General features: G+C 38.5%; 8 protein-coding genes and 1 pseudogene across 13 annotated transcripts; 5 read left to right on the top strand and 4 right to left on the bottom strand.

The window, feature by feature from the left end:
• The first annotated feature begins 446 nt into the window (after positions 1-446).
• On the top strand, positions 447-27,924 carry LOC133299587 (uncharacterized). Of its 6 annotated transcripts, none has more exons than XR_009749986.1 (5): positions 458-542; positions 21,863-22,024; positions 22,124-22,239; positions 22,446-22,483; positions 27,803-27,924. XR_009749986.1 is itself a non-coding variant. In XM_061499199.1 (4 exons), exon 2 carries the CDS (start codon positions 951-953, stop codon positions 1,806-1,808), a length of 858 nt encoding a protein of 285 aa, XP_061355183.1. In that variant the 5' UTR covers positions 452-580; positions 927-950; the 3' UTR covers positions 1,809-2,120; positions 2,401-2,445; positions 2,540-2,946. The 6 variants fall into 6 exon arrangements, 4 of the variants coding, with proteins under 4 accessions (XP_061355123.1, XP_061355183.1, XP_061355235.1 ...); XR_009749987.1 differs by having other exon boundaries at positions 472-580; XM_061499199.1 differs by lacking the exons at positions 21,863-22,024; positions 22,124-22,239; positions 22,446-22,483; positions 27,803-27,924 and adding exons at positions 927-2,120; positions 2,401-2,445; positions 2,540-2,946 and having other exon boundaries at positions 452-580.
• LOC133300789 (uncharacterized) lies at positions 951-1,808 on the top strand. Its single transcript, XM_061500403.1, has one exon. It carries the CDS (start codon positions 951-953, stop codon positions 1,806-1,808), a length of 858 nt encoding a protein of 285 aa, XP_061356387.1.
• On the bottom strand, positions 5,627-6,986 carry LOC133300711 (uncharacterized). Its single transcript, XM_061500317.1, has 3 exons — positions 6,932-6,986; positions 6,452-6,864; positions 5,627-5,920 (listed from the first exon to the last, which is right to left on the bottom strand). The coding sequence occupies exons 1-3, from the start codon at positions 6,984-6,986 to the stop codon at positions 5,627-5,629; spliced, it is 762 nt and encodes a 253-aa protein (XP_061356301.1).
• LOC133300627 (probable mediator of RNA polymerase II transcription subunit 26b) lies at positions 6,993-8,213 on the top strand. Its single transcript, XM_061500231.1, has 3 exons — positions 6,993-7,082; positions 7,180-7,287; positions 7,776-8,213. The coding sequence occupies exons 1-3, from the start codon at positions 6,993-6,995 to the stop codon at positions 8,211-8,213; spliced, it is 636 nt and encodes a 211-aa protein (XP_061356215.1).
• Positions 8,266-9,896, top strand: LOC133300548 (uncharacterized; the record flags this gene model as incomplete). The annotated part of the gene is made up of 3 exons (XM_061500142.1): positions 8,266-8,286; positions 8,561-8,839; positions 9,477-9,896. Coding segments are annotated over exons 1-3 (720 nt in total), but the record flags the coding sequence as incomplete, so codon positions are not given.
• LOC133300462 (probable mediator of RNA polymerase II transcription subunit 26b) lies at positions 9,900-11,085 on the bottom strand (the record flags this gene model as incomplete). Its single annotated transcript, XM_061500048.1, is given in 3 exon segments — positions 9,900-10,034; positions 10,037-10,380; positions 10,704-11,085. Coding segments are annotated over 3 exon segments (861 nt in total), but the record flags the coding sequence as incomplete, so codon positions are not given.
• LOC133300385 (probable mediator of RNA polymerase II transcription subunit 26b) lies at positions 11,622-13,015 on the bottom strand (annotated as a pseudogene).
• LOC133300300 (probable mediator of RNA polymerase II transcription subunit 26b) lies at positions 13,024-13,497 on the top strand (the record flags this gene model as incomplete). The annotated part of the gene is made up of 1 exon (XM_061499852.1): positions 13,024-13,497. A coding segment is annotated over one exon (474 nt), but the record flags the coding sequence as incomplete, so codon positions are not given.
• Positions 20,310-25,607, bottom strand: LOC133299500 (PHD finger protein MALE MEIOCYTE DEATH 1-like). Its single transcript, XM_061498996.1, has 6 exons — positions 25,313-25,607; positions 24,472-24,715; positions 22,889-24,376; positions 21,422-21,556; positions 20,680-20,826; positions 20,310-20,481 (listed from the first exon to the last, which is right to left on the bottom strand). The coding sequence occupies exons 1-3, from the start codon at positions 25,605-25,607 to the stop codon at positions 22,951-22,953; spliced, it is 1,965 nt and encodes a 654-aa protein (XP_061354980.1). The 3' UTR covers positions 20,310-20,481; positions 20,680-20,826; positions 21,422-21,556; positions 22,889-22,950.

The raw sequence follows: 27,924 nt of genomic DNA, 5'->3' as shown, positions 1-27,924 counted from the left end.
AAGACGTTTAATGTCTTTTTTAGTTATATATTTAGGGGATTAGTATTTCTTTGACTTTTTTTTATTAATACTTAAATCTTTTTTGACTTTTAACTTAATTATTAGCTTGTTAAACTCTTTATTTTAATTTCTACGTACTTTTATTTCAATGAAATTAGATATGTCCAAACTCACTATAAAAAAGATTTGAAGCTTTTGCTTTTGCTTTTGCTCCAGAAAAAATTTCTCTACTTAAGTTTTATTATAAAGAGAGAAAAAAAATTAATTAAACCTATTCAATTTTATGTAAGTATGATAGAGAATTTTTTCTTTGTCAAAAATAAAAGTATTTTTTCCCTATAAAAAACTTTTGGCCTCGTTTAAATGTTTTTTTTTTTTTTTTTAAATTCGTTTAAATGTTTCTTGATCCATCCATAGTCATAGTTTTGTATATTGTTTGGGCCATAGGCCCGTGGTAGCGAAACCCTAACTAATCTGATTTTCTTTTTTAGCAAAACCCTGACTACGATTACCGTCTCCGTCAACGTCGATTGGCCGAGAAGGTATTGCGATTCCCGCTGTTTCTTCTCTGCTCAGTTTGGTATATTTCGAAGCTACTAATTGGTTTCAGCAATTATGTATTTGGAATTATATAATCTCTCATTTTGCGTTTCTTGGTTTTTTGTTTTGTCGTTGTTGTATGAATAAATTGATTTTTGGTTGTATCTTCACGGGTGAGTTTTGCCAAATGCTACTCGTGAATTACAAAGTTGTGAGTGTTAGTTGTTGTCTGGTTTTGTTCATGGAAATAGTTCTATAGCAATGAAGTTCCTGAGAAAAATAGTGACTAAACTCTTCGTGAGTTTTTTTGGAAGCAATAGTGTGCACTCTGCTAGTGTTATCCCTCTCTCTCACACCTTTTTTCTTTGAATGCTTCTTGACTCTAGTTTATAAGGCCAAAGGGAAAGAAGATGAAGACAATTTGTGGACATTGTGTTTCATTGAAAGAAATATCACTTTCAAAAGCAGCAAAAATTCTCTCCAAGTTTGTCTCTGCTGAGAACGGTGCTTCACATGTCATCAGTGCATATCTCCACCGGGCCTCTGCATCTTTCAATGAGCTGGACCATCTCCACAAGGAGCTTAAGTCGTCGCGCTCTCATAAGAAGAAGAACAAAGGGCAACGGTTTGGCAGTGAGTATGCTGATGACGATGATGAAAAATCAGCTCAGACTGTTGTTAATTTAAGTCAAGAACTTGATGGTTCTATTGGGTATCAAGCAGGAAATGTGGGTGGGAGTGAGAAGCACAAGAAGAATAAAAAGAAGAAACAGGAAGTTGAGTCCAGGCACGATAGAGATAGCGGAATTAAATTTGGAGAGAGGGAAGGTGATGAAAAACCATCTACTGTGGAAAAAAATGATTTTTTTTCAGGCCAAGAACAGGGCAATGAAGGTGAGAAACAAAAAAAGGAGAAGAAGAAAAAGCACAAGGATGGTAATTGTAATTTTTCCGGTAATAAGGGTGAGGTTGAGAATCTCGAAGGTGAGAATACAGAGGGACAAGAACAACAGAAAGAGATAGAAAAGAAGCTATTCAACAGTGTGGAGGGGGGAAATGGAGGGCTAGTTGGTCCTCAGGACTTACAAATTAAGAAGAAAAGGAAACACGAGGCAGGGAATGAGAGTAAGTTGTATGCTGAAGAGGTAAAGATGGAGCAAAGGAGGAAGAGGAAGAATGACGATGTGGAAGGGATACAAGAAGATAGATCTGGGGATCTGAGTAAGAAGAGAATGAAAAGGAAGCACCAGAGCGATCCTCAGTTTTAGGTTTTTTATAAATTCACTTGATAGTTGTTTAATCTTTTTTGAAATTGATGAGGAATTTGCACCTGTGGGATTGCTTACATTGTGGCATCAGTTTTTGAACTATCATATAATATGAGAGGAATTTGCTTCTTGATTTCTTTCCTACATATTTTTTTTTTTACCATACTTTCATATGGTCTTACAAGTGTTACTGCATAGAAAAGGCATTATTTCTATTGCAATCATCAGCTGTTGGTGTACTAAATCCATCGTGTAGACAATGTACTGCAATCACCAGAGATAATTGGCTCTTGGAGTTAACATATTTTTAAGGTAACTACTTTTTCTTTATTGAAAAATAAAAATAAAATACCGTGTCATATGAATTCTGGCAGGTTCACTGATATTAGTTGTCAGAATTTGGTGCCACTAATGCAGAATTTGTAAATACATAAAGAAAGCTGCGTATTTAATGATTACGTAGTGTTTATATATGTTTTGGTTGTAAATTTATTCTGGCCATAGTCACAGATGTAGCTAGAAGCACTAATCTTAATTGCATTGGGTAGGAGAACATATCTAATATCCAAATCTTGTGTTCTTGACATGTTAGGAAATTTGTTTTCCAGTGGCTTAGCATTAATCTCCTTGTTCAGAGGTTAAGTTACATAATCCTGCTGTGTCTAGTAAAATTCAATTTTGCCTACAGATTTTTCATACGAGATCATAAGCATAAAAATGTATGCTAACAGGTTGCTTCCCTCCAGAGATTGGTTATTACCAAAAGTTTGAAGCTTGTTCAACAATATACTAACTTAAAAATCATAACAGCAGAAGAAAGTACCAGCAGATAATGGAATTGTGAATGTTTTATTATGGTTCGTGGTAGCTTATTTGGTAGTAAGGGAGCTGAGCAGTGGAAAGGAAAGGGCCTTGGTTTGATTTTCACATGCCACTTTTGGGAGGGGTTTAAATATCTTCATCTCTGACTCGCTTTGCACTCTGGATTAGTCTCATAGCCAGTTCAAAGAGTCGAAGCTTGTGGGGATACGGGGGGAGGGAATGGTTCCAGCTTACCTGATCAGTTGTTTCTTCAGTTAAATGTAATTTGTTTTTTTTAATGTAGTGGACTACATTGGAATTCAATTGGATAAACAGTTCCGCTTATTTTTTAACTATATGTATGCTAATCGATACTAGATTTTGCTTGTTTTTCGATGCTTTTATGTGCATTATATGATGTAATTCTATCCGTAAATATAGACTTCGAATTATATGTTCATGATGGTCATATTGCATTAACGATCTAACATCATATAGCATCTTCAATTTTCTTCTTTTGCTTTTTAATTGCCTTTTATTTCAATTAAATATGAGAAACGCTGGTTCAAAAAACTCTGCAGACTGACTATTCTGCACATTATAATGTATTTATTTTTGGTTTGGAATTTTATGCAGAGCAACCCAGGCTGGCTATTTGACGAGAAAGGCTATTTATTTTTGGTTTGGGATTGATGATCGTATTTTGTTACCATTTTGTGCTACTAAATAAAAGAAGCCAAAGTAATGACTCCAAAGTAAAATGTAATGAAAGACCCTACTAGCACTTCATTCGTTTAAAAATTGACAATCATGTTATTAACAGTAGCTTTAAACTACTCAGCATTCACTAAGTGAGATCGTCATCTGAGTTTTCTGATAAAAACAAAGGGAAAAATACTTCTCATGTTATGATAAGTGTTTTCTCATGTTGTGTCTTTTCGATTTGTGTGTAATTTTTTTTTTCTTTTTCTTTTTTTTAGTAAGTGTGGGATCCATAACTAATTGAGTCATAACATGATAATTGAATTTTCATGCAATATGAGAAAATCAAAGTCCAAGAACAAATTACATACATGTTTACGCTATTACTTTAATAATGCCTCAACCCACCTCCCCAAAAATGATAAGAAGAATGCGAAATCTACAATTACTTGTTTCTTTATATTTTGGAAGGCACATGACCTGTTGGAAAGCTTATTGGGTATGGCTCAAATACCACGTGAGCACATGCAAAGCCTTCATGTGATAATGTTCCCCTAGTGCACCTTAATTGGGTGAATGGTTATTTAAACAGTACACCTTAACCTCTATATTTCTCCCTGCGATATAAAACTAAATTGGAGCTGCACAACGGTTCTCTCAGATAATTTTCCAGTGTATAGCTTCAGATAATCAACTCAACACGACAAAGGGAACTTTATATCTGAAAATCAATGGTACAACCACCAATCAGCTCTGCAGCCTCAACTTCAGAGAATATGGAGTCATAATTATCTGAGGATACAGATGCTAAAAATGTGTATCTCAGATTTTTGTACCCTTGTCTAGGTATTTCGTGCATTTCTTCGTGATATGCGTCTAACATATGGTGATTTCTAAGTAAAAGAAGCAAGGAATTAATCATAAATGTGTGAAAATAAGTTCATAAATGCAAGAAATATTGATTATTCCTTCTCAATCATTCTCTTGCTCAATTTATGCATTTTGATAGCATGAAACACCAAAAAGAAGTGAAAGAGAGAAGTTGAAATTGCATAGTCTTGCGCAAAACGCACGAAAATGGCGTGATCCGCGTGATTTTGGCAAATTACTTTCTGTTTGTACGCACGATCCGCGCGGATTTGGCGTTGATTGCGCAGGCGTCATCATAAATGCAGTCCTTGATTTGTGGAGTCGCGAATTTGGTACTGATCGCGCGAGCGTCATGAATGCATTCCTTGATTTGTGGAGTTTGGTGAAAATGGAAATTTAATCAAATTAATGAGAGGATTATGACTTGATTGATTGGTGGAATTATGAGAAAAATGGAAATTTAATCAGAATTAATTAGAGGATTATGACCTGATTGATTGGTGGAATTATGAGGAAAATGGAAATTCAATCAGAATTAATTCAAGGATTATGACCTGATTGAGTAGCTGGCTATATAAAGGAAGCAGAAACTCTAAAAGAGGATCATCTTTTGGCAAGGAGAAATTGGAGAGGAAGCTCTCGGTGACTGAAGATTCAAGACTTCTTCTTCTTCCGGTTTTACATTTTCATGAACTCTTTCTCATTATTTAAATTGTCAAATATGAATATGTCTGGCTAGTCTTTTTTTATTGTGGTAAGGGTCACAACCCTTGATGTGAACCCCTTCTATTTTGGTTAAGTTTATGGTTAATTATTTAATTGAATTTATTTTACTTTATTCTTCATCCCATAATTCTTTTAGAATTCGCGACTCTATTAGGATTGCGAGGGTTAGGGTTTACAATAGGAATATTGGGATTCAAATTCCTGACATAGGGTAAGATAACTGTTCATGTATGCACTAGGGATAGGCTATATGAACTGCAAATGTAGAAAATTCACTGGGCTTAAAGATTAACTTGAAAAAGGATTTCTAAGGGATTAGAATTCTAATAGGGTTAATAAGGTTAAGATCACTAAGGGATTAGGGCTTAACTCATTAATATAGATGGTGAATTATTTGGTCAATTAGATAATTAAAGATAAATATTAATCAATATTACAAGGTGGGGATCGGAAAGGTGTTGGAGTCCTTTACTGCAATAGTTTATTTACAATATTTTCTCAAATCTCAACCCCTATTGCTTTAAGTTTTCAACTTTTCTCAAGTTCTAGAAATAAATGGCCTCTAGCTTTACTTGGACTTCAACTTTTCTTAAGTTTTCAACCACTCATCTACCATTTCTTTCCAGCAATACTCTTATTGTTTGCTGGAAAGAGTCCGTGCGAGTTGACTAATATCCTTTGATCCATGCTTTCGGAGAGAATTGACAGCCTTTCCAATCTCAGTTGTCTCTAGAAGGATCCACTGTGAGTTCCATAAGCTGGAGCCTCCTCAATAACTCAAATAACACAGAGTCACACTCTTCTTTAAAGTTAAGCAGAACATTTCGGATCCTCAAAACCTCCCCAACATGCTGAAACTCTCCTTCAACCTCATCAGTTAATGCCTCAGCTTCCCCAAAGCTATAATTGCTAACATGAGTCACATGCATCTCTCCACGGCCATCTCTGCTGCTGTTGACCTTACTCTCTTCACTTGCCCTTGCTTCAAGGGCAAGCCCATCTCTTTTAAAACCCTCTTGAAACCCCCATGATCATCAACCTCTTCATGATCCCCAGATACTGCCAGCTCCACCCTTTCACACCCCCAAAATCGATGGCATTGATTATGGAAATTCTCCACAGAGTGGACAATTCAACAGAAACTGTGAAAATGGGAGGAAGCCAGCTTTGGACAGTCAAGTTGTAGAAAAGAGGAAATCTGAGGATTCCATTGAGACATCCATCACTGCCAAGGACAGTAAGAGTCAGCAACCAAGGGAAAATGAGGTTGCTGTGAGGCTAAATAAACCAGAAACTGCTGATAATGGCCCTGTCAGACCCCAAAATCAACTATGCAGCGAAAAAGCAATATGGAGCCAAAGATGCAGCCAAAAATAGAGAACAATACAATCCCAAAGAAACCTCCCATGATTCAGAAAGATAAATCCAAGTTTTCAGATGAACCCGCACTCCAAGTAAAGCTAGAGGCCACTAAGAGGAAACTTCATGAGCGTATTGAAAATGCTAAGAGGCAGAGGACAATACAAGTTCTAGAAATAAATGGCCTCTAGCTTTACTTGGACTGCAACTTCATTTGAAAACTTGGATTTATCTTTCTGAATCATAGGAGGCTTCTTTGGGATTGTATTGTTCTCTATTTTTGGCTGCATCTTTGGCTCCATATTGCTTTTTCGCTGCATAGTTGATTTTGGGGGTCGGACAGGGCCATTATCAACAGTTTCTGGTTTATTTAGCCTCACAGCAACCTCATTTTTCCTTGGTTGCTGACTCTTACTGTCCTTGGCAGTGATGGATGGCTCAATGGAAGCCTCAGATTTCCTCTTTTCTACAACTTGACTGTCCAAAGCTGGCTTTCTCCCATTTTCACAGTTTCTGTTGAATTGTCCACTCTGTCGAGGATTTCCATAATCATCCATGCCATCGATTTTGGGGTGTGAAAGGGTGGATCTGGCAGTATCTGGGGATCATGAAGAGGTTGATGATCATGGGGGTTTCAAGAGGGGTTTTTAGAGAGATGGGCTTGCCCTTGAAGCAGGGGCAAGTGAAGGGAGCAAGGTCAACAGCAGCAGAGATGGCCATGGAGAGATGCATGTGAATCATGTTAGCAATTATAGCTTTGGGGAAGCTGAGGCATTAACTGATGAGATTGAAAAAGAGTTTCAGCATGTTGGGGAGGTTTTGAGGATCCCAAACGTTCTGCTTAACTTTAAAGAAGAGTCTTACTCTGTGTTATTTTAGTCATTGAGGAGGCTCCAGCTGATGGAACTCACAGTGGATCCTTCTAGAGGCAACTGAGATTAGAAAGGCTGTCAATCCTCTCCGAAAGCATGGATCAAAGGATATTAGTCAACTCGCACCACTCATCTACCATTTCTTTCCAGCAATACTCTTATTGATTGCTGGAAAGAGTCCGTGCGAGTTGACTAATATCCTTTGATCCATGATTTCGGAGAGGATTGACAGCCTTTTCAATCTCAGTTGCCTCTTGAAGGATCCACTGTGAGTTCCATCAGCTGGAGCCTCCTCAATGACTCAAATAACACAGAGTCAGACTCTTCTTTAAAGTTAATCAGAACGTTTCGGATCCTCAAAACCTGCCCAACATGTTGAAACTCTTCTTCAATCTCATCAGTTAATGCCTCAGCTTCCCCAAACCTATAATTGCTAACATGATTCACATGCATCTCTCCACGGCCATCTCTGCTGCTGTTGACCTTGCTCTCTTCACTTGCCCTTGCTTCAAGGGCAAGCCCATATCTCTTGAAACCCCCATGATCATCAACCTCTTCATGATCCCCAGATACTGCCAGATCCACCCTTTCACACCCCCAAAATCGATAGCATGGATGATTATGGAATCCTCGACAGAGTGGACAATTCAATAGAAACTGTGAAAATGGGAGAAAGCCAGTTTTGGACAGTCAAGTTGTAGAAAGGAGGAAATCTGAGGCTTCCATTGAGCCATCCATCACTGCCAAGGACAGTAAGAGTCAGCAACCAAGGAAAAATGAGGTTGCTGTGAGGCTAAATAAACCAGAAACTGCTGATAATGGCCCTGTCAGACCCCCAAAATCAACTATGCAGCGAAAAAGCAATATGGAGCCAAAGATGCAGCCAAAAATAGAGAACAATACAATCCCAAAGAAACCTCCCATGATTCAGAAAGATAAATCCAAGTTTTCAGATGAATATGCAGCCCAAGTAAAGCTAGAGGCCTCTAAGAGGAAACTTCATGAGCGTTATCAACAAGTTGAAAATGCTAAGAGGCAGAGGATAATACAAGTTCTAGAAATAAATGGCCTCTAGCTTTACTTGGACTGCAACTTCATCTGAAAACTTGTATTTATTTTTCTGAATCATGGGAGGCTTCTTTGGGATTGTATTGTTCTCTATTTTTGGCTGCATCTTTGGCTCCATATTGCTTTTTCGCTACATAGTTAATTGTGGGGGTCTGACAGAGCCATTATCAGCAATTTCTGGTTTAATTAGCCTCACAGCAACCTCATTTTTCCTTGGTTGCTGACTCTTACTGTCCTTGGCAGTGATGGATGGCTCAATGGAAGCCTCAGATTTCCTCCTTTCTACAACTTGACTGTCCAAAGCTGGCTTTCTCCTATTTTCACAGTTTCTGTTGATTTGTCCACTCTGTCAAGGATTTCCATAATCATCCATGCCATCGATTTTGGGGGTGTGAAAGGGTGGATCTGGCAGTATCTGGGGATCATAAAGAGGTTGATGATCATGGGGGTTTCAAGAGGGGTTTTAAGAGAGATGGGCTTGCCCTTGAAGCAGGGGCAAGTGAAGCGAGCAAGGTCAACAGCAGCAGAGATGGCCGTGGAGAGATGCATGTGAATCATGTTAGCAATTATAGCTTTGGGGAAGCTGAGGCATTAACTGATGAGGTTGAAGGAGAGTTTCAGCATGTTGGGGAGGTTTTGAGGATCCGAAACGTTCTGCTTAACTTTAAAGAAGAGTCTGACTCTGTGTTATTTGTGTTATTAAGGAGGCTCCAGCTGATGGAACTCACTGTGGATCCTTCTAGAGGCAACTGAGATTGGAAAGGCTGTCAATCATCTCCGAAAGCATGGATCAAAGGATATTAGTCAACTCGCACGAATTCTTTCCAGCAATCAATAAGAGTATTGCTGGAAAGAAATGGTAGATAAGTGGTGCGAGTTGACTAATATCCTTTGATCCATGCTTTCGGAGAGGATTGACAACCTTTCCAATCTCAGTTGCCTCTAGAAGGATCCACAGTGAGTTCCATCAGCTGGAGCCTCCTCAATGACTCAAATAACACAGAGTCAGACTCTTCTTTAAAGTTAAGCAGAACGTTTCGGATCCTCAAAACCTCCCCAACATGCTGAAACTCTTCTTCAATCTCATCAGTTAATGCCTCAGCTTCCCCAAAGCTATAATTGCTAACATGATTCACATGCATCTCTCCACGGCCATCTCTGCTGCTGTTGACCTTACTCTCTTCAATTGCCCTTGCTTCAAGGGCAAGCCTATCTCTCTTAAAACCCCTCTTGAAACCCCCATGATCATCAACCTCTTCGTGATCCCCAGATACTGCCAGATCCACCCTTTCACACCCCCAAAATCGATGGCATGGATGATTATGAAAATCCTCGACAGAGTGGACAATTCAACAGAAACTGTGAAAATGGGAGAAAGCCAGCTTTGGACAGTCAAGTTGTAGAAAGAAGGAAATCTGAGGCTTCCATTGAGCCATCCATCACTGTCAAGGACAGTAAGAGTCAGCAACCAAGGAAAAATGAGGTTGCTGTGAGGCTAAATAAACCAGAAACTGCAGATAATGGCCCTGTCGGACCCCCAAAATCAACTATGCAGCGAAAAAGCAATACAGAGCCAAAGATGCAGCCAAAAATAGAGAACAATACAATCCCAAAGAAGCCTCCCATGATTCAGAAAGATAAATCCAAGTTTTCAGATAAAGTTGCAGTCCAAGTAAAGGTAGAGGCCATTTATTTCTAGAACTTGTATTGTCCTCTGCCTCTTAGCATTTTCAACTTGTTGATAACGCTCATGAAGTTTCCTCTTAGTGGCCTCTAACTTTACTTGGACTGCAGCTTCATCTGAAAACTTGGATTTATCTTTCTAATCATGGGAGGTTTCTTTGGGATTGTATTGTTCTCTATTTTTGGCTGCTTCTTTGGCTCTATATTGCTTTTTCGCTGCATAGTTGATTTTGGGGGTCTGACAGGGCCATTATCAGCAGTTTCTGGTTTATTTCGCCTCACAACAACCTCATTTTTCCTTGGTTGCTGACTCTTACTGTCCTTGGCAGTGATAGATGGCTCAATGGAAGCCTCAGATTTCCTCCTTTCTACAACTTGACTGTCCAAAGCTGGCTTTCTCCCATTTTCACAGTTTCTGTTGTATTGTCCACTCTGTCGAGGATTTCCATAATCATCCATGCCATCGATTTTGGGGGGGTGAAAGGGTGGATCTGGCAGTATCTAGGGATCATGAAGATGTTGATGATCATGGGGGTTTCAAGAGGGGTTTTAAGAGAAATGGGCTTGCCCTTGAAGCAATGGCAAGTGAAGAGAGCAAGGTCAACAGCAACAGAGATGGCCGTGGAGAGATGCATGTGAATCATGTTAGCAATTATAGCTTTGGGGAAGCTTAGGCATTAACTGATGAGATTGAAGAAGAGTTTCAGCATGTTGGGGAGGTTTTGAGGATCCGAAACGTCCTGCTTAACTTTAAAGAAGAGTCTGACTCTGTGTTATTTGAGTCATTGAGGAGGCTCCAGCTGATGGAACTCACTGTGGATTCTTCTAGAGGCAACTGAGATTGGAAAGGCTGTCAATCCTCTCCGAAAGCATGGATCAAAGGATATCAATAAGAGTATTGCTGGAAAGAAATGGTAGATGAGTGGTGCGAGTTGACTAATATCCTTTGATCCATGCTTTCGGAGAGGATTGACAGCCTTTCCAATCTCAGTTGCCTCTAGAAGATCCACAGTGAGTTCCATCAGCTGGAGCCTCCTCAATGACTCAAATAACACAGAGTCAGACTCTTCTTTAAAGTTAAGCAGAACGTTTCGGATCCTCAAAACCTCCCCAACATGCTGAAACTCTTCTTCAATCTCATCAGTTAATGCCTCAGCTTCCCCAAAGCTATAATTGCTAACATGATTCACATGCATCTCTCCACGGCCATCTCTGCTGCTGTTGACCTTGCTCTCTTCACTTGCCCCTGCTTCAAGGGCAAGCTCATCTCTCTAAAAACCCCTCTTGAAACCCCCATGATCATCAACCTCTTCATGATCCCCAGATACTTCCAGATCCACCCTTTCACACCCCCAAAATCGATGGCATGGATGATTATGGAAATCCTCGACAGAGTTGAAAATTCAACAGAAACTGTGAAAATGGGAGAAAGCCAGCTTTGGACAGTCAAGTTGTAGAAAGGAGGAAATCTGAGGCTTCCATTGAGCCATCCATCACTGCCAAGGACAGTAAGAGTCAGCAACCAAGGAAAAATGAGGTTGCTGTGAGGCTAAATAAACCAGAAACTGCTGATAATGGCCCTGTCAGACCCCCAAAATCAACTATGCAGCGAAAAAGCAATATGGAACCAAAGATGCAGCCAAAAATAGAGAACAATACAATCCCAAAGAAGCCTCCCATGATTCAGGAAGATAAATCCAAGTTTTCAGATGAAGTTGCAGTCCAAGTAAAGCTAGAGACCATTTATTTCTAGAACTTGTATTGTCCTCTGCCTCTTAGCATTTTCAACTTGTTGATAACGCTCATGAAGTTTGCTATTAGTGGCCTCTAGCTTTACTTGGACTGCAGCTTCATTTGAAAACTTGGATTTATCTTTCTGAATCATGGGAGGTTTCTTTGGGATTGTATTGTTCTCTATTTTTGGCTGCATCTTTGGCTCCATATTGCTTTTTCGCTGCATAGTTGATTTTGGGGTCTGACAGGGCCATTATCAGCAGTTTCTGGTTTATTTAGCCTCACAGCAACCTCATTTTTCCTTGGTTGCTGACTCTTACTGTCCTTGGCAGTGATGGATGGCTCAATGGAAGCCTCAGATTTCCTCCTTTCTACAACTTGACTGTCCAAAGCTGGCTTTCTCCCATTTTCACAGTTTCTGTTGAATTGTCCACTCTGTCGAGGATTTCCATAATCATCCATGCCATCGATTTTGGGGGTGTGAAAGGGTGGATCTGGCAGTATCTGGGGATCATGAAGAGGTTGATGATCATGGGGGTTTCAAGAGGGGTTTTTAGAGAGATGGGCTTGCCCTTGAAGCAGGGGCAAGTGAAGAGAGCAAGGTCAACAGCAGCAGAGATGGCCGTGGAGAGATGCATGTGAATCATGTTAGCAATTATAGCTTTGGGGAAGCTGAGGCATTAACTGATGAGATTGAAGAAGAGTTTCAGCATGTTGGGGAGGTTTTGAGGATCCGAAACGTTCTGCTTAACTTTAAAGAAGAGTCTGACTCTGTGTTATTTGAGTCATTGAGGAGGCTCCAGCTGATGGAACTCACTGTGGATCTTCTAGAGGCAACTGAGATTGGAAAGGCTGTCAATCCTCTCCGAAAGCATGGATCAAAGGATATTAGTCAACTCGCACGGACTCTTTCCAGCAATCAATAAGAATATTGCTGGAAAGAAATGGTAGATGAGTGGCGATGAGTGGTGCGAGTTCACTAATATCCTTTGATCCATGCTTTCGGAGAGGATTGACAGCCTTTCCAATCTCAGTTGCCTCTAGAAGATCCTCAGTGAGTTCCATCAGCTGGAGCCTCCTCAATGACTCAAATAACATAGAGTCAGACTCTTCTTTAAAGTTAAGCAGAACGTTTCGGATCCTCAAAACCTCCCCAACATGCTGAAACTTTTCTTCAATCTCATCAGTTAATGCCTCAGCTTCCCCAAAGCTATAATTGCTAACATGATTCACATGCATCTCTCCACGGCCATCTCTGCTGTTGTTGACCTTGCTCTCTTCACTTGCCCCTGCTTCAAGGGCAAGCCCATCTCTCTAAAAACCCCTCTTGAAACCCCCATGATCATCAACCTCTTCATGATCCCCAGATACTGCCAGATCCACCCTTTCACACCCCCAAAATCGATGGCATGGATGATTATGGAAATCCTCGACAGAGTGGACAATTCAACAGAAACTGTGAAAATGGGAGAAAGCCAGCTTTGGACAGTCAAGTTGTAGAAAGGAGGAAATCTGAGGCTTCCATTGAGCCATCCATCACTGCCAAGGACAGTAAGAGTCAGCAACCAAGGAAAAATGAGGTTGCTGTGAGGCTAAATAAACCAGAAACTGCTGATAATGGCCCTGTCAGACACCCAAAATCAACTATGCAGCGAAAAAGCAATATAGAGCCAAAGAAGCAGCCAAAAATAGAGAACAATACAATCCCAAAGAAACCTCCCATGATTCAGAAAGATAAATCCAAGTTTTCAAATGAAGCTGCAGTCCAAGTAAAGCTAGAGGCCACTAATAGCAAACTTCATGAGCGTTATCAACAAGTTGAAAATGCTAAGAGGCAGAGGACAATACAAGTTCTAGAAATAAGTGGCCTCTAGCTTTACTTGGACTGCAGCTTCATCTGAAAACTTGGATTTATCTTTCTGAATAATGAGAGGTTTCTTTGGGATTGTATTGTTCTCTATTTTTGGCTGCATCTTTGGCTCCATATTGCTTTTTCGCTGCATAGTTGATTTTGGGGGTCTGACAAGGCCATTATCAGCAGTTTCTGGTTTATTTAGCCTCACAGCAACCTCATTTTTCCTTGGTTGCTGACTCTTACTGTCCTTGCCAGTGATGGATGGCTCAATGGAAGCCTCAGATTTCCTCCTTTCTACAACTTGACTGTCCAAAGCTGGCTTTCTCCCATTTTCACAGTTTCTGTTGAATTGTCCACTCTGTCGAGGATTTCCATAATCATCCATGCCATCGATTTTGGGGGTGTGAAAGGGTGGATCTGGCAGTATCTGGGGATCATGAAGAGGTTGATGATCATGGGGGTTTCAAGAGGGGTTTTAAGAGAGATGGGCTTGCCCTTGAAGCAGAAGCAAGTGAAGAGAGCAAGGTCAAAAGCAGCAGAGATGGCCGTGGAGAGATGCATGTGAATCATGTTAGCAATTATAGCTTTGGGGAAGCTGAGGCATTAACTGATGAGATTGAAGAAGAGTTTCAGCATGTTGGGGAGATTTTGAGAATCCGAAACGTTCTGCTTAACTTTAAAGAAGAGTCTGACTCTGTGTTCTTTGAGTCATTGAGGAAGCTCCAGCTGATGGAACTCACTGTGGATCCTTCTAGAGGCAACTGAGATTGGAAAGGCTGTCAATCCTCTCTGAAAGCATGGATCAAAGGATATTAGTCAACTCGCACGGACTCTTTCCAGCAATAAATAAGAGTATTGCTGGAAAGAAATGGTAGATGAGTGGTGCGAGTTGACTAATATCCTTTGATCCATGCTTTCGGAGAGGATTGACAGCATTTCCAATCTCAGTTGCCTCTAGAAGGATCCACAGTGAGTTCCATCAGCTGGAGCCTTCTCAATGACTCAAAGAACACATAGTCAGACTCTTCTTTAAAGTTAAGCAGAACGTTTCGGATCCTCAAAACATCCCAACATGCTGAAACTCTTTTTCAATCTCATCAGTTAATGCCTCAGCTTCCCCAAAGCTATAATTGCTAACATGATTCACATGCATCTCTCCACGGCCATCTCTGCTGCTTTTGACCTTGCTCTCTTCACTTGCCCTTGCTTCAAGGGAAAGCCCATCTCTCTTAAAACCCCTCTTGAAATCCCTATGATCATCAACCTCTTCATGATCGCCAGATACTGCCAGATCCACCCTTTCACACCCCCAAAATCGATGGCATGGATGATTATGGAAATCCTCGACAGAGTGGACAATTCAACAGAAACTGTGAAAATGGGAGAAAGCCAGCTTTGGGCAGTCAAGTTGTAGAAAGGAGGAGATCTGAGGCTTCCATTGAGCCATCCATCACTGCCAAGGACAGTAAGAGTCAGCAACCAAGGAAAAATGAGGTTGATGTGAGGCTAAATAAACCAGAAACTGCTGATAATGGCCCTGTGAGACCCCCAAAATCAACTATGCAGCGAAAAAGCAATATGGAGCCAAAGATGCAGCCAAAAATATAGAATCTGCACCTAATGAGACCCAACCTGCATTTCGTCCAGATGAGTTGGAACGGCTCCGAACCATTCTTGATTCTATGAGTAAGCCATCTGATACTAGTGCTTTGACTATGACTGGTATGAGCTCCAAAACTTATTCTTTCCTTTCTTCATGTAATGATTTTAAACATTCTTGGGTTGTTGATTCTGGTGCTACTGATCATATGGCTTGTTGTGCTGACTCCTTTACTTCTTATCATCCTACCATTGGAACTCATACAATAGCCGTAGCTGATGGCTCTCATACATCAGTTGCGGGTTCTGGTGACATAAACTTACAGCAGAATTGTACTGTAAACTTCTATCCTACCCATTGTGTTTTTCAGGATCTCGCCACGGGGAAGACGATTGGTAGTGCTAAAGAGCAAGGTGGGTTGTACTATCTGGTGTCACAATCTCCTGCAAATAAGTAACAGATCACATCTTGATGTCTCATGGTCAATCAACTGCTGATTCTTTGATTTGGCTTCATCATAAGCGCTTAGGTCATCCTCCATTTAGTTTACTCAAATCTTTATTTCCGTCATTGTTTTTGTCTAAATCTGTTGAGTCTTTTCATTGTGATGTTTGTGAATTTGCTAAGCATCATCGTGTGTCTTTTCCTTCTAGTATTACTAAGAGTGTTGAACCTTTTGATCTTATTCATTCTAATGTTTGGGGTCCCTCTAAAGTCCCTCATGCTTCTGGAAATAGATGGTTTGTTTCTTTTATTGATGATTGCACTCGTGTAACTTGGGTGTACTTAATGCGTGAAAAGTCTGAGGTACCACAACTGTTCTTTCAATTTTATAAAATGATTGAGACCCAGTTTGGTAAAAAAAATCAAGAGACTAAGAACAAATAATGGTACTGAATATGTTAATCACAGCTTTTCCCAATTTATAAGAAGTAACGGTATGATTCATGAACTTACTTGTGTTGACACCCCCAACAGAATGGGGTTACTGAAAGAAAAAATCGTCACCTTCTTGAAGTGGCTCGTGCATTAATGTTTCAGACACATGTACCCAAATACTATTGGGGAGATGCTATTCTTACTGCAGCATTCTTGATCAACCGTTTACCCACTCGGGTACTTGACCATGTAAGTCCTATTCACTCTATGACTTCTTTTTCCCTTCTATTCCAACTATGATGAGTCTTCCTCCACGAGTGTTTGGGTGTGTTGCTTTTGTTCATGTTCATAAACATCATCGTAGTAAGTTGGACCCTATGGCTATTAAATGTGTTTTTCTTGGTTATGTTCCTGATAAGAAGGGCTACAAGTGCTATCACCCTAGTAGTAGGAAATTTTTTGTTTCTATGGATGTTACATTTCAGGAATCTGAGTCTTTTTCCAAGGTCCTCATCTTCAGGGGGAGAATCCTTCACCAGAAATCTCATCACCTCCCTTCCTTGAGTTTGAATCATCAGTGTCTACTCCTTTACCTATGTCAGTGTATCCTCCACCTGGTCCTGTTCCTCCTGTGTCTGTTCCTCCTGTGTCTGATCCTCTTGTGAGTAATCCTCCTGTGACTGATTCTCCTGTGATTGATACTTCAAGTACACCAGAGATACGAAAGATTATGACACCTGAAAGAAGGAAACAACCCACATTGTCTCAGCAGCAACCTCAATCGTCTGAACCACTGGTAAGTCCTGAATCTCATATTTCTGATCATGATGTTAATACTTCTGATGACTTACCCATTACTACTGATTCTGATGATTTACCCATTGCTCTTAGAAAAGGAAAAAGAGTTTGTCCCAAGAAATCCTGTCCCTCTTGTACTCAATACCCTATCTCCCAGTTTGTTTCCTCTGCTAATCTTTCTGTGCAGCACAAAAGCTTTGTTTCAGCACTAGACTCTATTGCAATCCCAAAATCAGTACATGAAGCCTTGAAGGATAGGAATTGGGCTCAAGCCATGCAAGAGGAGATAAATGCTTTGGAGAAAAATAAAACATGGGAGGTTATTGATAGACCCAACGGAAAGAAAGCAGTAGGGTGCAGATGGGTTTATGCCCTGAAATATAATTCTGATGGCACTCTTGAGAGATACAAGGCTCGATTAGTGGCCAAAGGTTACACTCAAACCTATGGCATTGATTATGAAGAAACCTTTGCTCCAGTTGCAAAGATGAATACAGTGAGAAGAGGGAAATCCCGCCTAGTTTTGATTCTGTGAAGAGGGAAAATAAAGTTTGTAGATTAAAAAAGGCCTTGTATGGATTGAAGCAGTCACCTCGTGCTTGGTTTGGTAGGTTTACTAAGGTTATGATGACCTTAGGATACAGACAGAGTCAAGGAGATCACACTCTTTTCTTCAAGTACTCCCAAAATAGGAAGCTTACTGTGCTCCTTGTATATGTTGATGATATTATTATCACAGGTGATGATTTTGTGGAGAGACAGATTCTGCAAACACGGCTTGCCTCTGAGTTTGAAATCAAAGACCTTGGGAAACTGAGATATTTCCTAGGGATAGAAGTAGCTCATTCAAGCAAAGGAATTTTTATCAGCCAGAGGAAATATGTTTTGGATCTTCTCAAAGAAGCAGGAAAGCTCGGGTGTAAACCCTCTAATACTCCTATTGAGCAGAATCACAAGATGGACTATGAAGAAGAGAGTCCTCCAGTTGATAAAGGACAATATCAACGGCTAGTTGAGAAATTGATATATCTGGCCCATACTAGACCAGACCTAGCTTATGTTGTTAGTGTTGTCAGTCAGTTTATGCACGATCCAAAGGAAAAACACATGCAGGCAGTAGAGAGAATTCTTCAGTATCTTAAAGGTACTCCTGGTAAAGGATTGTTATTCCAACGTGATGGCAATCTATCTTTAGAAGTCTACACAGATGCTGATTATGCTGGATTCGTGACTGACCGTCGTTCTACTACTGGTTATTGCATGTTTCTTTGCGGTAACTTGGTGACATGGAGAAGTAAGAAACAAGATGTGGTTGCCAGATCAAGTGCAGAAGCTGAATTTCGAGCTATGGCTCAAGGCATTTGTGAGTTACTGTGGCTAAAAATTGTACTTGATGATCTCAAAATAAAATGTGAGGGACCTATGAAGCTGCTATGTGATAATAAGTCCGCTATTTGTATAGCTCATAATCTAGTTCAACATGATCGGACTCAACATATTGAGGTCGACCGCCATTTCATCAAAGAGAAACTTGATACCGGGTTGATTACCACTCCATACATTCCCACTGGGCGTCAATTAGCTGATCTATTAACAAAGGGGCTTCCTTCAGACAGATTTCAAGAACTTACTAGCAAGCTGGGAATGATAAATATCTATTCCTCAGCTTGAGGGGGAGTGTTGTAAATAATAATTATTTAGTTATTATTTAGTCATTTATTTGTTGTATTAGGCCAAGCCCATTAGGTCAAAATTAGGTCAAGTATTCTCTATAAATAGAGAACCTTTTGTACAAATTATACACAATTCAATAATATTTCAAATACCCTTTTCTTTCAAGTACAACTGACCCTGGATGCCGACAGAGGAAATAATTTTTTATGGCAACTAAAGTCAGCTAAATACCTCCACCTATAAAAAACTGAATATTTAGTTGATTTTACTATAGGGAAAAGTTGATACTTTATCTAGCTTTTTTGTGAGGATCCATTTGCAAGGTATGGGACTTGGAGTCCCACATTGGTTGTATGAGAAACTAATGTGGGGTTTATAAGACCTTGAACACTCACACACTTTGAGCTAGCTTTTGGGGGATTGCATCTCAAGGTTCTTATCACTTTCATATGGTGCATGGTTTGATATATTGGAAATTTTACCTTATAGCCCACCACCAATGTTGTTAAAACGTCGTTCCAGACGTAGAAACGTTCGTTTCTATGTTTTTTATTGCAACGATGGTAGGAACAGAATTTGTGTAGAAACAGTTGAAACGCAGAGTTGAAGGTTGGGTTCAGAGGGAGTGACGTGAAAGCGGAGGGAGAGATGGGTTCAAAGGCCTCTGCCACCTAAGGTTCCTGCGAGAGGAATGGGAATGTGGTGGTGGTTTTGATGGAGGTGGTTTTGGTGAGAAGAGAGTGAGTTCGATACAAGATCGCCATTTGCGACACCATTGATGGATCAGTGGAGTTAGTGAAGTGAGGGGTTTAACACATTTAGGGTTTGTGTGCTTCCAATTGGGTTTCGTGGCGGTGGTTGAGCAACAAATTGTAAATTTGGGTTTTCATTTTCTTTTTGTTTGGAAGAAAACGGAGATTAAGGTGGGGCTATGATTGTTTGAAAGAGGCCCACTAACAAAATGGCAAAGCAGAGCAACAAACAGGTCAAACTATGCAGTAAAGACAAAGAAGAAAAAGAAAAGAAGAGTTCTCAAAAATCAAAATATCAATAAAAAAATTCCAGTTATGCACCTCAAATCCATAACCTGAAAATGGATCAAACAGCTAAAATACCCTCGATTGCAGACAAGTAAATCCCAGATCATCAAAGCACAATAAACCCAAAATAAGGAGGGAAAAAAATTCTTTTACAATTTCATTACATTGGTGTTTTGATTTTAATATGTATTACGATGACTGAGTTTGAACTTAATTTTTATTTCCTATAATGTTTGGACTTAAATTTGTGATGACTTATGTATTCGCGTGTTTTGGTTTTATATATATATATATATATATATATATATATATATATTTTTTTTTTTTTTTTTTTTTTTTTTTTTTTTTTTTGGTACGTAGTAAAATCTTACATATCGTTCATGTTTCACGTTTTTACGTTATTGCTTATCCCTGCCGTTTCAACGTAGACTCTACGTTTTAACAACATTGCCCACCACTTCTTACATTTTCACTCCTACGAAATTACAATATTGTTATCTGTTCCCCATCCTACTTCTGATCACCTAAACCAAGTTACAAGCAATATTCATTCAGTAAAACATGTAACATGAATTAATTATTTGTAGCAATTAAAAAGAACTAATCTGAAGTATCTTGGTTGATACTTGATAGGCCATATCATGAGTAGGTCCATTAATATTTAGATGAGACAGTTTATTTTCCAGCAGTAAGTGCAATATTTCTCATGGTTTGATCAAGATAAATACCATCAACAGCATAACAGAAAATCTAGCATATAAGTTGAATAGAAGGTTGGGATCAATTTAAAATTAAGCAGATGTACCTTGAATTTTGTTGCAACGCATAGCTGTTGGGAATCTGCCCCACCTGACTTGTGTAAGGGACCAACTACCGGCTTATCAAACTGAGTGAGCATATGAGATGCAAAAATTTGAGGAAGATGACATGTGCATGAGGATAGAAGTTGGATGGAATCCAACTGCAATAGGTCCCTGTTCTTCTCCAGAAACCTAGTTGTATCATAGGAGACCTGAGGGGAGAAACAAGTAGAACTATCAAACAGTCAGGTAGGATAAGCAATTAAATTAATAAGAAATAAGTGAGACTCTGCTTTTGAAATTTCAATCAAAATTTGGGAGTTCAAAATTATTACATATGAAATTTCAATCAAAATTATGGTTCCCTAATATGTGGACTCAAATCTGGTGGATAGTGTCTCGCTACTTACATATAACAAAGTAAAGGCTTGGTCCCTTTCTCCTTAGAAACATGAATTAGAATTCAAATGCTGTTTCAGCTTCTTAGCAAATGTTAAATTCGTGGCATTCGGGAAAGTGGACTCCTCATCTAACAGAGATAATAATCCCAGTGGCCTCTGCAAAACTATCAGAAGTCAAGTTTAGGACACCAAAATTTCTAATTTCTAATCAAAACTGTCCGATTTTCCACAGCAAAATATAAAAGTGTAGCTGCCACAACAAACTTCATCTATTTACAGTTCACCAATAGGTCGGTACCTAATGTCAGGGATAAAAGGAGAAATCATTACTGTCAAAGCATCACAAATTAAACGGGTAGTGATACAGTTTAAGTTTGTAATTAAAGAATTTCAATCAAGAAAAAGTGCACTAACAGAAATCAGTGCCAATAGATTAGCACACTCTCCACCTTTGAATCAACCTGAAGTCATCTCGTTTTCCATATCTATTCAGACCCATGAACAACTCTATCCGCAGGTAGTAAATGTAAATGAAGTAATGAACCATTATACCACCATAGTCACAAATTCTTGGGCCTAAGATTAAATTAGCTCTTAACATTTGAGATTTTTAAGAACACCAATACATATTAAACACCACACGATATGTACCCTAAACTACAGATATGTACAAACCTTTCAAGGGCCTATAATGCCCAAAAGAATGTTGGGTTTTCTATAAAATCTAAACTCAATCAGAATTAACACTTACCAAATTGAGTCTTATGAGTTGGCCAAACAGAATTTGTGAGAAATTGGGTCAGAAAGGTGGATCTTGGTGCCAGCACTAGTGAAGCAATTCCACTAACTTTGGATGAGTATGCTTTGGAATCTTAGGCCTTAAACCCTGCAATTCATATCCCCAAATCAACATTATAACATAGAAACAACCCACATTCGTTCCGAAAAATAATACCAAGGTAATGAAGTGAATGCACTAGTAAGTTGTAATGGTAGAGGTAACCAACCAGGAATAGCTGCAAAAAGGCAGACTACAAACTAGTTGGTTATTTTTCCTGCTATTTTCAACCTAATAGCAATTTTTCCCGTTACTCTTAAACAAGTAAGTTTAAGTAAAACAACACTTTAGCTTATTTTATAAGTTCTTCAGAATAATAACTGATATAGTTCACTAAAATATGGTTAATTGTAGACTTGAAATAAGGCAAGCTGGTGAAAGAATGCATAACATTCCAGGATTGGTTGAGGCTAATGTGAACAACATGGCTGAAGTCTGGGAAGTCCTACAAACTGGTAGTAATGCAAGGGCTGTAAGCTCAACCAATGCCAATGAGCACAGAAGCAGATCTCACTGGTAAGCTTCAACTTTTTTTTAGTTGGAATCATAAACCATATTTGAATAGAATGGTTGGAGAAACATTGCTTATGATGGGGTGTTCTTCTTTCTATGCAGCATTCACTGTGTCACGGTTAAGGGGGAGAATTTGTTGAATGGGAAATACACGAGAAGCAAGTTGTGGCTGGTGGACCTAGCAGGCAGTGAGCATGTGGCAAAGACAAAAGTGCAAGGTGATAAACTGAAGTAGACACAAAATATTAATAGGTCTCTATCTACACTTGGTGATGTCATATCAGCTCTTGCAACAAAAAGTTCACACATCCCTTTCAAGTTATGGAAATAAATATTAGCCCTTGTTTTCATTCAGTAATACTGAAATGACCACCTTTTGGTCCATTGGTTAGTATTGAAATTTCTATTGTTCTTTGTGGTGCAGGAACTCCAAGCTTACACACTTACTGCAAGACTTATTAGGTAATTAAAGAAACTTTATCTAGGCTTGCTTCATTTGCATGTATGCTTGAGTTCTATCCTCTGTATGTATGCAAATAAACATAACGAATTAAATAATTAAAGCTGCACATGTGTTAAATGAAAAAGTAATAACCGGCCGAAATCCAAAGCAAAACACAAGCTATCAATTTTAATTTAAAAAAGATAGCACCATAAAAAAAAGTATCTCCCAGAAATAAGAAGCTAAATTTTAAAATGAAATCCCAAAACATAAAAAAAGAGGAACATTGAGTTCAAGAAAGACATGCATCATGTAGTAACATGTCTCTTGACATTATGTGTCACTCACAAACATTGATTACTGCATTATATTTAATAATTTTCTAAACATTTTTACTAAAATCAATAACCACAAAATATTTGTACCTTAATAGCAGCTTCCATTCCAAAAGCATAGCACACAAGAATTTCTCCACCGATGAGAAAAACTAGAGACTATAGACCCTTGGAATCAGAAAATCATCAGCACAATTCAGACTGAAGCCGGATTCAATCCTTGGGGGTACAAGTGAATCCCAACAGCCAGGGCATGCAAAAAATGGTGGCACCGTCTCTGAGTCATCGATTCCACAGCAGCGTGTATGCTTCCACACTTCACAAATGTCACAAGCCACCATTCTTTCACCATCATCGTCACGAGCACCACATTCACACCTCACCTTCGAATTGTCAAACCCTCCCTGGTACTTCAATGGAGTGCACGAATCTATGGCAATACACCTAACAGAAAGTTCCACACCAGACTGGATTAGTCCAAAAAGGACTTCCTCATCACTTGCATTCATCAATTCTGCAATTTCTGTCACTATAAGTCTTTCTGCAATGCAGTAAGTATCCCTCAGAGCAACCTCAGCAGCTTGCTTCAAGTCTCCAACTGTTGCTTGCAGAGGAACCATAACAATCTCGCCACAAGGTAGCCCTTTCAACTCAGATTCAGTGTCCACAAAATTTAGCTTCAAGTGGCAGATGCATGTCAATACCTGCTCCATGTCATCCCTTAAAGCCCACTCCTTCACGAAGTGCCTGCTGTCAAGAATTGTCCGAGCTGCCAAGTCCACTGGTTCTGAATCAAGGTAGCCTAATAGTACATTTTTGTACAGATAAAACACATCATTGTAGACATCATTACCAGGAACCCAAGATGATTCTACTTGGGGATCTACAACAGGCATTACCCCAGACTCCAGTTCAGGGGCTTTGAACCCCTTGCCAAGCTCATCAATAGTATATTCCAGGATCCGAGTTGATGGGTTCACCTTGCGAAGAACAATAAAATTTCCAACAATCACGTTGTTAAGTGATTTCAGCACATAATCCAGTAAGCCCGTATCACCAATATGGAGCCGAGCTGCATCTCTCACATCTTGTCTTGTCATCCCACAAGAACCTGATTGGGCAGCCTTGTGCTCTTTAAGTACATCAACAATCACTTGAGCTGCAAACTCTAGTCTCCGTGTTGGCCACCTGCCATCCATAGATTTTTCCTTCATGAGAGGAGCAACAGAAGAAATTTCTGCTATCTTAGAAACAGGAGCACGAGACCTGACAGTAAGCATAAACCTGAGAAGATCTCTGATTGTGATAATCTGAGCTTCACTCGTGTCTCTGTAGCAGCGAATCATTTGTTTGATTTTTTTGTGGCACTTTGTCTCGCTGAAATCTTTTACAATCTTTTCAAGCTCCAAAGTACCAAGAGCCTCAATTGCTTCATAGTAATTTTGCTCAGTTACACCGAAGCTTCCACGGCAAAATCTATAGCCCCACCGACCATACCAAGAGTGCCCATAAGCAACTCCATGAAGTAACCGAAGATCCATAGACCTCTTCCTTGAGGCATCTTCCACTGTAATTTTCCTGCCATACGAAGAAAATAGCCAAATAAATATTGAATTCCAGAAATGAAACTAATAAATGAGTTAAATATTTTCTTACTATATTACAACACTTACCTGGCTCCAAGATTGATGCAGATCCTGTCCCAGAGATCCATGATCTCTCTCCCACTGAGAACTCTAGAACCCCCTTCTACGCCATTGAGACGAAGCAAATGGCCGTATCCATTGCAGTGAATAACCCCATGCAAGAAATGACTCTGATTATCAAGAGCACCTTCACTTAAGGGTTTATGCCACCCGTTGTCCATCGGGATTATGAAATGATACCTTCTCTTTGATACATAATGGCCGCTCCAACCTACCAATCACAAAACAAACAAATCCACGTATTGGTATCACACTATCAGTATCAATAGCAACCCCTTTCAGTTTCTAAATAAAAGAGAGAACTAAATCATAATTACAAAAACCAGAAGTGGTAGAAATCATCAAAATTCCAACGAACCTTTTTCAGAATAAATCAATATCCTTGCAAAACAAAACTAAATTCACCAATCACTAGCTAAATCTAACAATAAAAATAAAAAAAATCCAAAATTGGCGACCAACCAGAGAGAGACCTATTCAGATCAGAGAAAGACCCTATTTTTGAGAGATATTGATCACACTATTTCATAATTACAACCTAATCACACTATCCACTTCATTATCAAAAGAAAGACCCTATTCAGAGATACTGATCACGATGACAACAACCACAACAGACGTCAAAGAAAGCACGAGAAAAAAGGAACCCTATTCAAGACTCGAACAAATTAAAGACGCATGCCCAATTCAGAAAAGAAAAAAAAAACAAACAAACAAATCAAAATTCTTGCAAAATCGAACCGACCCAGATCAAGAATCATCAACCAAACCAAGCCCAAGAGGAAAAGATTGGAAATTGTAAACGTACCTACACAGCGGCAATGATCGCAGAAGGGATTGGAAGAACGGGAAACGTCCTCTTCGATGGTGTAGAGAGGAGCCGTTAGGTTAGTGTTGTCGCGGTTGAGAATGAGAAGGGTGCACCATAGGGGGTTGCCAGAGACAGTGTAATCTTGGGGTTGTGCCGCTTCTTGAAGAAATAAGCGAACGTTGTCGCGGAAGGGACCAGAAGGTGCGATGGGGCAACCATGGTCAGCGAAGGAGTGAAACCTGAAAACCTTGGGGCATCGTTTTCTCTTCCTACAGATGAGAGAGGAAGACATGTTGTTGTTGTTGTTGTTGAGAGAGAGTGAGTGAGTTTAACAGAAGAGAAGAGAAGAAAATTGAGAGAGAGAGAGAGAGAGAGAGAGTTTAAGAGAAGAAGAAATTAGAGAGAGTTTAAGAGAAGAAAAATTAGCGAGAGAGAGAGTTTAAGAGAGTTTAACAAAAGAAACGAGAGAGATCACTGTGGATGCTTAAGGCGGCAATAAAAGGGGTCGAACGACTTTTGGCACCCAAAAGAATGTGCCGTTGGGATCTTGTAATTCAAATTTCAAATTTTAAATTAATAATTAGTATATATTAATTAAGAATGTAAAAATACAATTATTATTTTAGAAATTGACATTAATTTTATTTAATTAAACATGGAAGAAAATCATTAATGGGATCACCACCGTCCCTTCCCAAGCCCAACATGCGATCGAGTCCGTCCATCAGCTAGTAATAAATTCCTAACTCAAGTGCTTTAACTTTGCATATAATCAAGAAGTATTATTGTGCGACAAATAAATTATCTTAACAAAAACTTTAAATAAAAAAAAAACCCATGATTTTAGTCCGTAGATAAGAGAAAATGAAAAGATAAATTTGATATATCATTGTTCTTCTATGTTCCAAAACAGAATTTTGCTGATTTATTCAATAATAATTAATACCATATATAAATTCTATTTATCCAATCTTTTCAGGATTACTGAAAATTTAAAGATATCAAATTTGTTGTTAATAATAATAATATCATAATTTATTTTTCTTTTATTTTCTTTTCTGCTTTAAAATTTTGAATTTTTTAAACTGAAGATGTTATTAATTATATATATATATATATATATATTAATTAAGATTGTAAAAACACAATTATTATTTTAGAAACTGACATTAAATTTATTTAATTAAATATGGAAGGAAATCATTAAAAAATGTTTGGCAGGATCTTTTCAAGATTCTTGTAAATTTAAAACTGTTATACTTATTGTCAATAATGATAATTTGATTATTAATTGTTCTTTTTATTTCCCTATTCACTCAAAAAAAATTCTAATATTTGTTGTCGTTTCAGTTGATGAGTGATATCGTGCATATTCAATAATTGTTTGAATGCTAGTTTTTTTTGTGAAACATTATTATTCATGTCTTATTATTCAGGTTTTTTTTTGTGATTAATTAATATACTATTGTATTATTTTAGTTTCAAAAGTTGAGAAATCATTAAAAGTTAATGTTCCAATAAATGAAAATTTTGATCACTTTGAAATCTTCAACTTTATCAAATATTTGAATTTTTTGGATGACCAGGGAAAGAAAAAAAAATCAATCATCAATTTGTCATTATCAAAAAAAAAAAATAATGTGTTACCCAAATTTTTTTTTTGATGTTTTTAAAGTTTTTAGGTATTTTGAAAGGTATATCCAAATAAATAATAATTATTTATAATAATTATTATTATTTGACTCATTTAATGTCAATTTCTAAAATAATATCAGTTGTTTTTTTTTCAGTTTTTATTATTAAATACTATTTTTGTTTATGTTAATATTTGGAGGGATAAGAGTAAAAGAAAGTGTGAAATTTGGAATAAAGGAACAGAATGATGCCACTTGTAGGGATGGGTATGGATCGACCCGAACTTTTTTTTTTTAAGAACCGAACCCAACCCGTTTAAATCGGCTTGGTTCTAAGAACCGAACCATTTTTTTTAAATCGAGCTGGTTCGGTTCGGTTCGGTTTAAAATTTGTTCGAACCGGTTCTGAACCTTATTTTTTGAAGAACCAAACCAAATTCGTTTAAACCGGTTCGTTTCAAAGAATCGATTTGCACCGAACCTTTTTTTTTTAATCGTATCGGTTTAAAACTGGTTCGAATCAGTTTTGAACTAGTTTAACCCAAACCGATATGAACTGGTTTCAAACCAGTTCCGAACTAGAACTTTTTCCAAATTAATTTTACGAAAGACTTTTTTTTATTATACTTGGCAACTAAATAAAAAAAAAAGAATACAATTCTTCTCCTTTTCCTCAACTCTTTCAACAGTGTCTATTATTATGGCAACAATGCATTTGACAAAAGACCCATTACTTTCAGTTAGAATAGAATGCATCATTGTTCTTCTCTTTTCAGTTGATCCATTACTTTCATTCGTAGTACACAGAGAATAGAATTGTGAGCTAATTGGTCTCTTTTTCATTTGTCACAAGGACGGATGATCCAAATGATCCATTTATCCCCATCAAAGATGCTTTGAAGGATGGAAAATGGATTAGACACACCCATGACTATTTAACTGATACATCAATGACTATTTAACTTACTTACTAGC

The sequence above is a fragment of the Gastrolobium bilobum genome, unplaced genomic scaffold, assembly GCF_033153095.1.
Source record: "Gastrolobium bilobum isolate Gb01-03AN ecotype WA unplaced genomic scaffold, APGP_CSIRO_Gbil_v1 utg31243, whole genome shotgun sequence".
NCBI classification, from domain to species: Eukaryota; Viridiplantae; Streptophyta; class Magnoliopsida; order Fabales; family Fabaceae; genus Gastrolobium; species Gastrolobium bilobum.
The sequence above is the reverse complement of the archived record's forward strand: the minus strand, read 5'-3'. Positions and strand labels throughout refer to the sequence as shown.

Bases quoted from the DNA above. Each gene is read 5' to 3' on its own strand.
- LOC133299587 (XM_061499139.1), top strand. From the start codon at position 951: ATGAAGACAATTTGTGGACATTGTGTTTCATTGAAAGAAATATCACTT.
- LOC133300789 (XM_061500403.1), top strand. From the start codon at position 951: ATGAAGACAATTTGTGGACATTGTGTTTCATTGAAAGAAATATCACTT.
- LOC133300711 (XM_061500317.1), bottom strand. From the start codon at position 6,986: ATGGCCATCTCTGCTGCTGTTGACCTTGCTCCCTTCACTTGCCCCTGC. The intron at 6,865-6,931 runs GCAAGCCCATCT...CATGATCCCCAG, and splicing joins CACTTGCCCCTGCTTCAAGG to ATACTGCCAGATCCACCCTT. The intron at 5,921-6,451 runs GCCATTTATTTC...GGGTTTCAAGAG, and splicing joins CAGTCCAAGTAAAGCTAGAG to GGTTTTAAAAGAGATGGGCT.
- LOC133300627 (XM_061500231.1), top strand. From the start codon at position 6,993: ATGCATGTGAATCATGTTAGCAATTATAGCTTTGGGGAAGCTGAGGCA. The intron at 7,083-7,179 runs GTTTTGAGGATC...TGGAACTCACAG, and splicing joins AGTTTCAGCATGTTGGGGAG to TGGATCCTTCTAGAGGCAAC. The intron at 7,288-7,775 runs GCAATACTCTTA...AATCCTCGACAG, and splicing joins TCATCTACCATTTCTTTCCA to AGTGGACAATTCAATAGAAA.
- LOC133299500 (XM_061498996.1), bottom strand. From the start codon at position 25,607: ATGTCTTCCTCTCTCATCTGTAGGAAGAGAAAACGATGCCCCAAGGTT. The intron at 24,716-25,312 runs GTACGTTTACAA...TGTGATTGGTAG, and splicing joins CGATCATTGCCGCTGTGTAG to GTTGGAGCGGCCATTATGTA. The intron at 24,377-24,471 runs GTAAGTGTTGTA...TTCGTATGGCAG, and splicing joins TGCATCAATCTTGGAGCCAG to GAAAATTACAGTGGAAGATG.